The sequence below is a fragment of the Oncorhynchus gorbuscha genome, linkage group LG22, assembly GCF_021184085.1.
Source record: "Oncorhynchus gorbuscha isolate QuinsamMale2020 ecotype Even-year linkage group LG22, OgorEven_v1.0, whole genome shotgun sequence".
Lineage (NCBI taxonomy): Eukaryota > Metazoa > Chordata > Actinopteri > Salmoniformes > Salmonidae > Oncorhynchus > Oncorhynchus gorbuscha.
The window spans coordinates 24,744,848-24,757,480 of NC_060194.1; the positions used below are offsets into that span (position 1 = coordinate 24,744,848).

Sequence of the window (12,633 nt, forward strand, 5' to 3'; positions counted from 1 at the left end):
CCACCTCAACATCCGTTATGGTAAACTTCCTTCTTTAGCTGGGCAGTGTCCAATGAAAACAAAGCCACCAAGAACAAAATGTACAAGTAAATTTGAAAATGCTTTATGTACAAGTCACACACAGTTCTAGTTTAGACTTTTCAACATTTTGTAAAACAGCTGACGACTTTCACTGACTACTAACAGAAGTGAGGTCATGGGGTCAAGCCACTGAACACTTCATTTACATGAGTTGACAGAACCAAACATTAACTCGCCAACAAAAAAACACGTTCTAAAACCTACACTGAATATGCCTCATGAACCTTTTGATGTAGTTACAACAGCCAGAACTGTCATTTGTGTCTATTATACAAGAATAATAGCACACTTTTTCTAATAATGGGAGTTCTAAAATCGCAGTACATTTTCAACCATATGGACTAATCTGAGCAATGATTCAACTCAAGTAAATTATGTCCAATGTACAAATCTTTCTTAGATGAAAAATGAAATGTTACAGTCCTTGACATGAATATGTTTACCCCCAGTAGTAAGGCACAGTGACTAAGTGCTCAACTCAATCAGTAGCACTGAAGAACCTGCACTACAAATTTTAAAGCAATGTTCCCACATTGAAGTTACCTTTACATTTCAATTGCACTATAGCACAGATCTTCAGCGCTACGGATTGAATTGTGCCCTTCCATAACACTAGAGCAACCACTCCAGATGTATTACTTTAACTTTGGGATCATAACATTGTATCCTCAGTCATTTGGAAAGGAAATCATGGGCCGATGTGACCACCATACATTAACTCAAAGCCACATTACTTACTGCGGGACATATTGAACATTACAAACAGCAATTAAGAGAAATACATTGTTCTGTGTGCTGCTGTTTTAACATCAGAATCATGGACACAAACTGCTGGAGTCAACAACCGGTAGCTCTTCCATATTTACTGCAATGAAAATGACCCTTGATGTTCGTTGCCCACTATAGATTTACTTGTGCGTGTGTGTAGTGGGAGAGGAAATGCATCCCGGTTGGAGTGGTGGTTCACTACTTTAGCTGTCCACAAGGGGGGTTACTAGAGGGCTCTTCAGTGACCAGATTATTTGTTCACTGCTAAGACTTTTTTTTTACATTTTATTTTAATTTTTATAACCAAAGTCAACAACATCCACGATGGAGATGTCTTGCTGGCCAGTCCAGTTGTCAGCCAACCAAAAGTGATGAAGAATAAAGAGTGAGGTGTGAGGTCCTTGGTACATGCAGGTACTGTGCTAAATGAGCATTGTCACAGCTGACCATCAGAGTTGGCAAGACCGCACAAACCGATCTGGGCCGGGGTGGGGGTAATGAGTTGAACGATTTGTTGCATATTGTGCTGTGGTAGCTGGAGTGTTAACCACGTGCCAGCTGGTTTAAACATCTCCCTCATCCTCCTTGTCCTTCTTCTCGCTTGGTAAGTCCGGCAGTCGGAAACACTCCTCAAAGAAGTTAACTAGTGATTGGCTCAGGTGTTGCCGTGTGCCATCGCTATGCAGGAAGTGTCCCTCATCTGGGTAGATCTACAGTACAGAGACATTACAAAATAAAAGGCACGTAGGTAGGTAATATTTGACACACTGCTCATAATGCCTTCATAACAATGTCCTAAACATGTTGTCAAGCTTACCTGTAGAGAGTAATTTGCCTTCTCATTGATTAAATGGTTGATGAATTTTGCAGAGTGCTGGAAATGGACTTTCTCTTTAGGGAAGGAGAGAGAGTAACATGACATGTAAGATGTGTATATTCAGTTGCAGTACTTCAACATTCAGCCTCAAAGTTAATCAGTTAATAAGACTGCTTTGACCGTAACTTAGCCAATGCCCAAATAGCAGTTGGCAAGACGGCACAAACCGATAGATCTAGGAAAGGCTAACTTATCGATAGTAATGACTGTACCATCAGCAGTTGGATGGATGATCATGTACTTCCTGTCCATTAGGTGAGCTGCCCGGTGTGCTAAACTTGCCACCTGAAGGAAAGAGGACAGCGAGCAGCAGCATGAAATACAGATTATTTAACATCTTGTCTGACTAGCGGATAAAGTGTACGAAGTGATGGATCTTTACCGAGTAGACTCGAGAGTCTGTCTTTGGTGATCCAAGGTATCTCTCTGAAAATGCTGAAGCTGGTATATAAAGAAGGAACACATAATAGCATGTTATAAGGCACTGTTCAAACTAAAATACATTGCGGCGAGAAATTATTCATGCAGCAAGAAATGATGCTGCAAAAGCAAATCATTACGTTATACCATATAACTTGAAATCTGTGATGGGCGAGACGGCTGCTCCACATTTAAGCAGGGAGTCTTCAGAACTTAAAAGCAGGGTGGCTAAATATCCTCCATAAACCTATATAAACAGATAAGGTACAGTTAGTGAGGGACACTTAATAGTATCGTGTTCCTTGAACAGTGTAGAAATACATTGTTGACATATCAAGGCTCGAGCCTTCACATACACCACTCCAAAGACAAACTGCATGCAAATTCTAGCTTTCTGTGAGGACTGAGTTCCAAACTGAAACCTGATTGAAATATTTGTTGTTGCTGGGTCGTAGTGTGTAGTTGCTCTCGTAGTTCTGAATCCCAAATGGGACCTTTTCCTTTTATAGTGCAACATAGAGCAGAAGCTCACCACATCATATCTAAACTCAGCAAAAAAAATGAATGTCCTCACTGTCAACTGCGTTTACTTTCAGCAAACGTAACGTGTAAATATTTGTATGAACATAAGATTCAACAAATGAGACATACATTGAACAAGATCCACAGACATGTGACTAACAGAAATGGAATAATGTGTCCCTGAACAAAGGGGGGGGGGGGTTCAAAATCAAAAGTAACAGTCAGTATCTGGTGTGGCCACCAGCTGCATTAAGTACCACAGTGCATCTCCTCCTCATGGACTGCACCAGATTTGCCAGATTCTTGCTGTAAGATGTTACCCCACTCTTCCACCAAGGCACCTGCAAGTTCCCGGACATTTTTGAGGGGGGAATGGCCCTAGCCCTCACCCTCTGATCCAACAGGTCCCAGATGTGCTCAATGGGATTGAGATCCAGGCTCTTCGCTGGCCATGGCAGAACACTACCATTCCTGTCTTGCAGGAAATCACGCACAGAACGAGCAGTATGGCTGGTGGCATTGTCATGCTGGAGGGTCATGTCAGGATGAGTCTGCAGGAAGTGTACCACATGAGGGAGGAGGATGTCTTCCCTGTAACGCACAGCGTTGAGATTGCCTGCAATGACAACAATCTCAGTCCAATGATGCTGTGACACACCGCCCCAGACCATGACGGACCCTCCACCTCCAAATCGCACTCTGAGTACAGTGTAACGCTCATTCCATCGACGATAAGCGAGAATCCGACCATCACCCCTGGTGAGACAAAACCGCGTCAGTGAAGAGCACTCTTTGCCAGTCCTGTCTGGTCCAGCGACGGTGGGTTTGTGCCCATAGGCGACGTTGTTTCCGGTGATGTCTGGTGGGGACCTGCCTTACAACAGGCCTACAAGCCCTCAGTCCAGCCTCTCTCAGCCTACTGCGGTCAGTCTGAGCACTGATGGCGGGAATGTGCGTTCCTGGTGTAACTCGGGCAGTTGTTGTTGCCATCCTGTACTTGTCCCGCAGGTGTGATGTTCGGATGTACCGATCCTGTGCAGGTGTTGTTACACGTGGTCTGCCACTGCGAGGACGATCATCTGTCTGTCTGTCTCCCTGTAGCACTGTCTTAGGCGTCTCACAGTACGAACATTGCAATTTATTGCCCTGGCCACATCTGCAGTCCTCATGCCTCCTTGCAGCATGCCTAAGGCATTTCAAACAGATGAGTAGGGACCCTGGGCATCTGTTCAGAGTCAGAAGAAAGGCCTCTTTAGTGTTGTAAGTTTCCATAAATGTGACCTTAATTGCCTACCGTCTGTAAGCGGTTAGTGTCTTAATGAATGTTCATTAATTGTTTATATTTCATTGAACAAGCATGGAAAACAGTGTTTAAACACTTTACAATGAAGATCTGTGAAGTTATTTGGACTTTTACGAATTATCTTTGAAAGTCAGGGTCCTGAAAAAGGGACAATTATTATTTTTGCTGAGTTTAGATATGTGGGAGTGAGCTTCTGCTCTACGTTCCAGACAGGGTAAAACCCTCGCCCACTCTTTCTTCAGCTCAGATACTGTACTTGAATTGACAAGAGGAGTACATTGCTTTTTTTTTTACATGGTTTAAATAAGTAGCTAGCTTCTTTACTTCAAGCATTGATTCTCCCTACCTTTCCATATACTCCAATTCGACTTTTGTCGATGTACATTTCTTTCGATATCAGTCTAGAATAAAGAAGAATAAACAATCAATGCTTTGTTGGTATTAGATTTCCAACAACCCAGTAACGTACTATAATGAAAAACTGTGGTTAAACTGTACCTGCAAATAGCAACTGTAAGATGTGGTAACATGGTGTTAGCATATAAAGAGGGAGCAATTATTTGAATTCTCAAAGCAGATTATACTGTGTCCAGATGTGTCTCTCCCTCCTTCCCACCTGAGGGCCTCCATCTGGTCCCTCTCCTCGATCACGCCCAGTTTCCTCCTGATGCGGTGGAGGAGGTTGGTGCCCTGGAACCCGGACCCGTGGCCGTCAAAGCGGATCACAATGGTGCTATAACTGCTCACCAGCACCGTGGCCCAGTCCACACGGAACTGCTCTGTCACCATCTGTCCGCCAGGCGTTCCGTCCCTGGGGAAAACAGAGGATAGGCAGAACCAATGATCCATTATAGCGCTCTGTGATGGTCCAAAGTCATGAGTCCAATGTCAAAACAGAATATGCTATAATTATAATATAATCTCTACTGGGGATTGTATGATATTTTTTTTTTATCTAGAATAACATAGTAACTGTATTGTGTGTGTGGGGGGGTAGTTGTTGCCATACTTACACTAGTAGCAGGAGGGGGTAGTGAGCTGTGTCTATGAAACCAGCTGGCTTCAGAATCTGCATCGTCAGAGCTGCAAGAAACAAGACTAAATCAAATGTGGTTCTTCTTAAATTATCATATCAAATCTCATAACTAATGCCATTGTCAGAGTGCAGCCCAGTAGTGCATATCAGAATTTATGAAGACATTATACAAAGGGTGAGTCTAATCTTGAATGCTGTGTCATGACTGTCCCGTGAGGATACAAATAGGTCAGATCAGCTTGGCAATGGATGACTTCAACCAGGCCCTCTCTCACCGACAGAGAGGGGAGAAGGTAACTGGTGGGGGATGACACCTCATACCCTGTTTTAAATTGGAGGAGATCCATGGTCTCCCTCTCCAAATTCACCAAGGAATGTGCTTTGTCCCCAGAGACGTTTTCCCGCCGAAACTCAAACACATTCTAAAGCGAATACTGGAACAATATTTGTAACATAGAATGTGGGGAATTGTCAGAGGCGATCTAAAGAATAATAATGTCATATGGGTTGTTATTTTGTGATGTCATTAAAAATGTTTAAAAATAAATACTGTAACTTGAAGGTTGTATATACACTACATGTACAAAGTCTCCATCCTTAACGTTGTGCATGAAATATGAACAATTATGAAATTATTTTTATTAAGATAAGAATGGGATTTTAGGAGCCATAAGAGATCATTTGTCTCCTATAAACTTTGCACAGTAAGTAGCCACGCCCGAGTGAGGTCAGAGCGCGTGTCAGCCTGACGGAACCACCCCTTTCGACCAGAGTGCATAAAGGATTGGTAAAGAAATGAACTTTCAGACCAGAGAGGCGTGTAGCTGCTGCTCACATCCAAAGTGGTTCGAACTCTGAATATCAACACAAGGTAGAGGTGAGAAACTCACCTCCAAGACAATCATTGGTAAGGCTGATTAGCGGTCCTAAGTAAAGTATCTAGAAAAGTACATTTAAGTGGGACCATTCTACTACTCTTCTCAAATCACTGTAGTATGCTACTCTCACTCCCCAATGGGAACCATCGACAGGCTGGCTAGCCTATCTTCAAAGAGGCTGTTTCAGGAACGAATGGAAGGTTTGTGTGATTACTGTGAGAGTACAGTGGCAAGAAAATGTATGTAGATTCTTTGGAATTACCTGGATTTCTGCATACATTGGTCATAAAATTTGATCTGATCTTCATCTAAGTCACAACAATAGACAAACACAGTCTGCTTAAACTAATAACACACAAACAATTAGACGTTTTCATGTCTTTATTGAACACTGTGTAAACATTCACAGTGCAGGGTGGGAAAAGTATGTGAACCCTTGGATTTATAACTGGTTGACACTCCTTTGGCAACAAAAACCTCAAACAAAATGTTTTCTGTAGTTGCCGATCAGAGCTGCACATTGGTCAGGAGGAATTTTGGACAATTCCTCTTTACAAAACTGTTCCAGTTCAACAATATTCTTGGGATGTCTGGTGTGGACCGCTCTCAAGGTCATGCCACAGCATCTCAAATCGGGTTTAGTTCAGGACTCTAACTGGGCCATTCCAGAAGGCATATTTTCTTCCATTCTTTTGTTGATTTACTTCTGTGTTTTGGGTTGTTGTCCTGTTGCATCACCCAACTTCTGTTGAGCTTCAATTGGCGGACAGAGAGTCTTACATTCTCCTGCAAACTGTGTTGATAAACTTGGGAATTCATTTTTCCGTCGATGATGGCAAGCTTTCCAGGCACTGAGGCAGCAAAGCATCCCCAAACCAGGATGCTTCCTCCACCATACTTTACAGTTGGGATGAGGTTTTGATGTTGGTGTGTTGTGCCTTTTTTCTCCACACAGTGTTGTGTGTTCCTTCCAAACAACTCAACTTTTGTTTAATCTGTCCACAGAATATTTTGCCAGAAGCTCTGTGGAACATCCAGGTGCTCTTTCGCGAACTTCAGACGTGCAGCAATGTTTTCTTTTGGACGGCAGTGGCTTCTTCTGTGGTGTCCTACCATGAACATCATTCTTGTTTAGTGTTTTACATATCGTAGACTCGTCAACAGAGATGTTAGCATGTTCCAGAGATTTCTGTAAGTCTTTAGCTGACACTCTAGGATTCTTCTTAACCTCATTGAGCATTCTGCGCTGTGCTCTTGCAGTCATCTTTGTAGAACGGCCACTCCTAGGGAGAGTAGCAACAGTGCTGAACTGTCTCCATTTTATAGACAATGTGTCTTACCGTGGACTAATGAACATCAAGGCTTTTAGAGATACTTTTGTAACCCTTTCCAGCTTTATGCAAGTCAACATTTCTTCTGAGATTTATTTTGTTCGAGGTATGATTCACATCAGGCAATGCTTCTTGTGAAAACTCAAATTTTGTGAGTGTTTTTTATAAGGCAGGGCAGCTCTAATCAACATCTCAAATCTCGTCTCATTGATTGGACACCAGGTTAGGTAACACCTAACTCCAATTAGCTTTTGGAGAAGTCATTGGCCTAGGGGTTCACATACTTTTCCAACCTACACTGTGAATAATACAATACAATAATTTGTGTGTTATTAGTTGAAGCACACTGTGTTTGTTGCTGTTGCTGTGATGATCAGATCAAATTTGATGACCAATTTATGCAGAAATCCAGGTAATTCCAAAGGGTTCACATACTTTTTCTCCCCAATTTAGTGGTATCCAATTGGTAGTTACAGTCTTGTCTCATCGCTGCTTCTCCCATACGGACTCGGGAGAGACGAAGGTTGAGAGCCGTGCATTCTCCAAATCACAACCAAGCCACACTGCTCACTTAACCCGGAAGCCAGACGCACCAATGTGTCGGAGGAAACACTACACCTGGCGACCATGTCAGCATGCACTGTGCCCGGCCCGCCACAGGAGTCGCTAGTGCACGATGGGACAAGGACATCCCTGCCAGCCAAACCCTCCCCTAACCTGGATGACGCTGGGCCAATTGTGCGCCGCCCCATGGGTCTCCTGGTCGTGAACCCAGAATCTCTAGCGAAACAGCTAGCATTGCGATGCAGTGCCTTAGGCCATTTGATGACATATATAATGTCATCATAAAGAATGCAGATGAAAAGGGCATTGTCTAGCTTCCTATGCATAGTTGCACCATGGAGGGATACCTACTGTAATCGTCAATGGTGATGGTCTCGTACTCCACTTTGGGCATCTGCATGCTGTGGTACGTGTTATTCACTCCCTCGTTAGTCTCCAGGTCCAGGACCTCTGCAGTGACATGGAAGAAACAGTCTCATTGTTCACTTACAGTATAGTCTGAGGGGCAGCTTCATGAAGCATCGAACACATTTCCCATTTCATTTTTTGTGATGTGATATTAAAGACACTATACTGAATAAAATGCCCCTCAGCTTCAGTGCCCTTTATGGTACAGGCCAGGGTCAGGCTTCATAGCACTCACTCTGTCTGTCTTTTGTGCTGTAGATGGCAACACTGGGTACATCGGGGCCTGGATGGGGATACATGGGGGTTGGGTGGGGGGCAGAGAATGAGAGAGGTGGAGGTTATTATAGGAATAAACACTTGAAGGTTTCATATAAATAGCCTCTAATGGAAAAGCCAACAAAATATACATTTCACTGTATTTAAAAGATTGTAAAAAAAAATGCCTCTCACTCTCTTTCCATCTTTAGTAATGCAAGTCTAGAAATAACCCTTCTCAGCCAGCCATGTGTCATTACTGAGAAGCCACTGTCTGTCTGTAGCACCCTGGGGAGCAGCTGAATGAATACCTGGCTGTTATTATTACTCCGAACAGACCAGGGCTGCTCTCCACTCACAACATCGAATTAATGAAAAGGTTGTTGCCCTTTTTCCTCTCCAAAGCGGACCCTCTAAACAAATCAGCTGCCATGGCAACTGCACCGGTAGGAGAGAACGATGATTAATGTTCTCAGAGAGAATGAGAACACAGACATAAAAAAGGCCATGCAGCGCTGAGCCCGTCCTCATCTGTCCCTCCCTGGGCCCTGCTCTCATTTCAGACAGAACCTGTCTGACACACAGGAAGCAGGGCAGGGCAGGACATACCATGCCAACTACTGTAGTTTGATACAGCAGGAACACTATAGGATGTTCACATTTCGTGGCTGGCAGTTCACATTGAGCTACATCTGATTGGCAAGTAGAAACAGTGGTTAGTGGTGTACTGCAGTCAGATTCAATATAACCTTTTGCCATAGCATTGAACATTAATTCAATTTAATATTTTAACTCAGATGTTTTATTTATTTGATATATTTGACACTAAACACCCCACTAAAACCTCAGCAGCATAGCCAAAGACTTCAATTTATTTATGTATCACAAAAATCTACTGATTCAGGAAAGTGCAATATATACCGCTTAGTGTTCAGGATTCAAGGTCAGGAGCACTCACCTTTACAGTTAAGCAGGAAGTACTGAATGTTGTGGCTGAAGGAGCCCTCCACATAGCCACACTTGAACTCACATGACAGACAGCGGCGGTTGAACGGGCCTTTAGTGTCCGCACTGATATAGGATAGATACAGTAAACCACACTATTAGCATTATCTGGAGTATTTCTGCTGTCTTATCTGGTGTCCTGTGTGAAGTTCTCCCTCCCTCCCTCCCCCTCCCTCCCTCCCTCCCTCCCTCCCTCCCTCCCTCCCTCCCTCCCTCCCTCCCTGTGACCATGCCTCAGGACTACCTGGGCTGATGACTCCTTGCGGTCCCCAGTCCACCTGCTGCTGCTCCAGTATCAACTGTTCTGCCTGCGGCTATGGAACCCTGACCTGTTCACCGGACATGCTACCTTGTCCCGGACCTGTTGTTTTCGACTCCCTCTCTCTACCTCACCTGCTGTCTCTAGCTCTGAATGATCAGCTATGAAATGTTGGGTTTCTGTATAGCACTTTGTGACATCGGCTGATGTCAAAAGGGCCCTCTGACTATACCTGTAGAGGTGTCGTCGTTTTGGATCATCCTCGGTGCTCAAAAAGTATCTGTAAAACATTGTGATGAAAATCAGTTTGGAGTTCGAAGACTATTACCTGAACAAGAGAAGGCAAGTCAAATTGCCATGGTAACATTTGATCAACTATAAGTGATAACAAATTATATGTATTTAGGAATCATAGTGGTACTATTTGGTCACGTTACTGTGATGTATGGGTGGAGAGACTTACATGAGCTGCTTGTCTTGGCTGTAAGCTAGTATCTGAGTAACGTCCCAGTCTCCTGATGTCAGGCACTGCAGAGTGTCTGTGCTGGTGTTGGGCTGGAATGGAACAACACATGTCAACATGACAACTACAGGTTAAAGAACAGTTGGCTACAGTTGGCTCTGGCAAACAAACAGCAGAGACCGGAGGACACCATCCAACCTGGAACTGAAACAGGCCAGATACAACTTCAATAATCTGAGGTGTCGAAGCCTTTGAGCCCAACAAATGGCAGGAATCTCGCAGGCTACCTCACCCTAATCCAGAGGCTTTTGAAGCCCTCCCGCTGTTCAGAGACCACCCACTGGCATTTTCCACAAGAAATCTGCCTCCAGAAATAAAAGCTTCTCCCAAGTGGGTGTGAAACCTACTCCTGTTGCCTGCTGCTGGGGTTCCACCTGGCGATCTGTTCAGCGTCTGCCCTGTCTTGTCTCTCCCTGTCTGGTACAGACACTCCCTCTCTCTCCCGAGCTTTCATTCACCTCCAGCACACAGGCACCGTTGGGGAGAGTGACTGAACTTACAATGGCTAGCCCCAAGTCATTATGTATTTTTTATTGTGCATTGTACTATTTGCCTCATGACTCCTGTATGCTTTGTTGACTATGAGCTTTCTTATTTACCCAACCGTGCTACATACTATGTTTGTTCCCACACTCAGGACTAACACTCTATTGGTTACACAGACTTTTGGCCTCCTTATAACCACCTCTCGCAGAGCTCTCCCTGTCCTCTGCCGTGCCTTGATTGTAATTACTGTTGATGATATCGGGAAATGTGTATGTCCACCCTGGCCCATCTACTGTTGCTAGCTCCAATTCTGACTTGTGCTCTGATATCTGCTTCACTGATTTCTGCTCTCGTAAAAGCCTGGGTTTTCTGCACATTAACACTAGAAGCTTATTACCTAAAAATGGATCAATTGAAAGTGTGGGTTCACAGCTCCAATCCAGATGTGTTGGTCATTACTGAGACGTGGTTAAGGAAGAGTGTGTTTTGAATACTGATGGTAACCCTTCTGGTTATAACCTTTTTCGACAAGACAGATCTTCCAAATGTGGGGGAGGGGCACGATCACCTTTAGTGCTCGGTTGTCTCCACCAAGTCTGTCGCCAAACAAATTGATTTGCTGGTTTTAAGCAATTAACTTTCAAATAGCTCTTTGCTGACTGTTGCTGGGTGTTATCATTCTCCATCAGCACCGGCCTGTACCCTACCTGCCCTTAGCTCTCTCCTGGCCCCTTACACTAAGTCCTGTTGGGTGACCTAAACTGGGACATGTTTAAACCACCTGACCAAGTCTTAAAGCAATGGGACTCCCTAAATCTCTTTCAGATAATTACCAATCCCACAAGGTATGACTCCAAACACCCAGAAAAAGGCTACTTTTTCCTCGATGTTATCCTCACAAATAATCCTGATAGGTATCAGTCTGGTGTTTTCAGTCTGGTGTTTTCTGTAATGACCTTAGCGATCCCTGTTTTACAGCCTGTGTTCGTAATGGCTGCTGAGTGAAATTACATATCCTGATTTGTCATAGACGGTCGGCAAAAAAAAAATGAATGAGCAAACCTTCCTTCATGACTTGGCCTCTGTAAATTGGTATAGAAACATCTTGATCTTCTCTGTCGAAGACGCTTGGACCTTCTTTTTTTTCCAGTGGTATTGTTAACAAACAAGGCCCCATAAAGAAAACGAGAATTAAAAACAAGTTCAGCCCCTGGTTCAACCGTGATCTTGCATCTGTGTTCTTTTGCCCATCTTAATATTTTATTTTTATTTACCAGTCTGAGATACAGCTTTTTCTTTGCAACTCTGCCGAGAAGACCACCATCATGGAGTCGCAACTTCACTGTTGATGTTGAGACGGGTGTTTTGAGGGTACTATTTAATGAAGCTGCCAGTTGAGGACTTGTGAGGTGTCTGTTTCTCAAACTAGACACTAATGTATCAGTTTCAGTTTCTACTCTGATTAGGGCCAGTTTGCACTGTTCTGTGAAGGGGAGTAGTACCCAGCATTGTACAAAATGTTCAGTTTCTTGGCAATGTCTCACAATGAATAGCATTCATTTCTCAGAACAAGAATAGACTGACGAGTTTCAGAAGAAAGGTCTTTGTTTCTAGCCATTTTGAGCCTGTAATCGAACCCACAAATGCTGATGCTCCAGATACTCAACTACTTTAAAGAAAGACAGTTTAATTGCTTCTTTAATCAGAACAACAGTTTTCAGTTGCTAACATAATTGTGAAAGGGTTTTCTAATGATCAATTAGCCTTTTAAAATGATAAACTTGGATTAGCTAACACAATGTGCCATTGGAACACAGCAGTGATGGTTGCTGATCATGGGCCTCTGTACGCCTATGTAGAAAAATCTGCCGTTTCCAGCTACAATAGTCATTTACAACATTTCAACAAGGTTATATC

General features: G+C 43.5%; 1 protein-coding gene across 3 annotated transcripts in view; it reads right to left on the bottom strand.

Annotated features, from left to right (window-relative positions):
- Positions 1-81: 81 nt before the first annotated feature.
- The window catches only part of LOC124009822 (dipeptidyl aminopeptidase-like protein 6), a 175,603-nt gene continuing 163,051 nt past the window's right edge, over positions 82-12,633 (bottom strand). For all 3 annotated transcript variants that reach the window (XM_046322013.1, XM_046322012.1, XM_046322014.1), the window contains exons 14-26: positions 10,171-10,262; positions 9,940-9,987; positions 9,402-9,514; positions 8,424-8,471; positions 8,132-8,230; positions 4,985-5,054; positions 4,588-4,782; positions 4,318-4,372; positions 2,294-2,393; positions 2,109-2,167; positions 1,939-2,011; positions 1,667-1,740; positions 82-1,559 (exon numbers count right to left, since the gene is read on the bottom strand). In XM_046322013.1, coding sequence (XP_046177969.1) covers positions 1,413-1,559; positions 1,667-1,740; positions 1,939-2,011; positions 2,109-2,167; positions 2,294-2,393; positions 4,318-4,372; positions 4,588-4,782; positions 4,985-5,054; positions 8,132-8,230; positions 8,424-8,471; positions 9,402-9,514; positions 9,940-9,987; positions 10,171-10,262 — 1,173 coding nt within the window. In that variant the 3' untranslated portion in view covers positions 82-1,412. The remainder of the gene's footprint in view (positions 1,560-1,666; positions 1,741-1,938; positions 2,012-2,108; positions 2,168-2,293; positions 2,394-4,317; positions 4,373-4,587; positions 4,783-4,984; positions 5,055-8,131; positions 8,231-8,423; positions 8,472-9,401; positions 9,515-9,939; positions 9,988-10,170; positions 10,263-12,633) is intronic.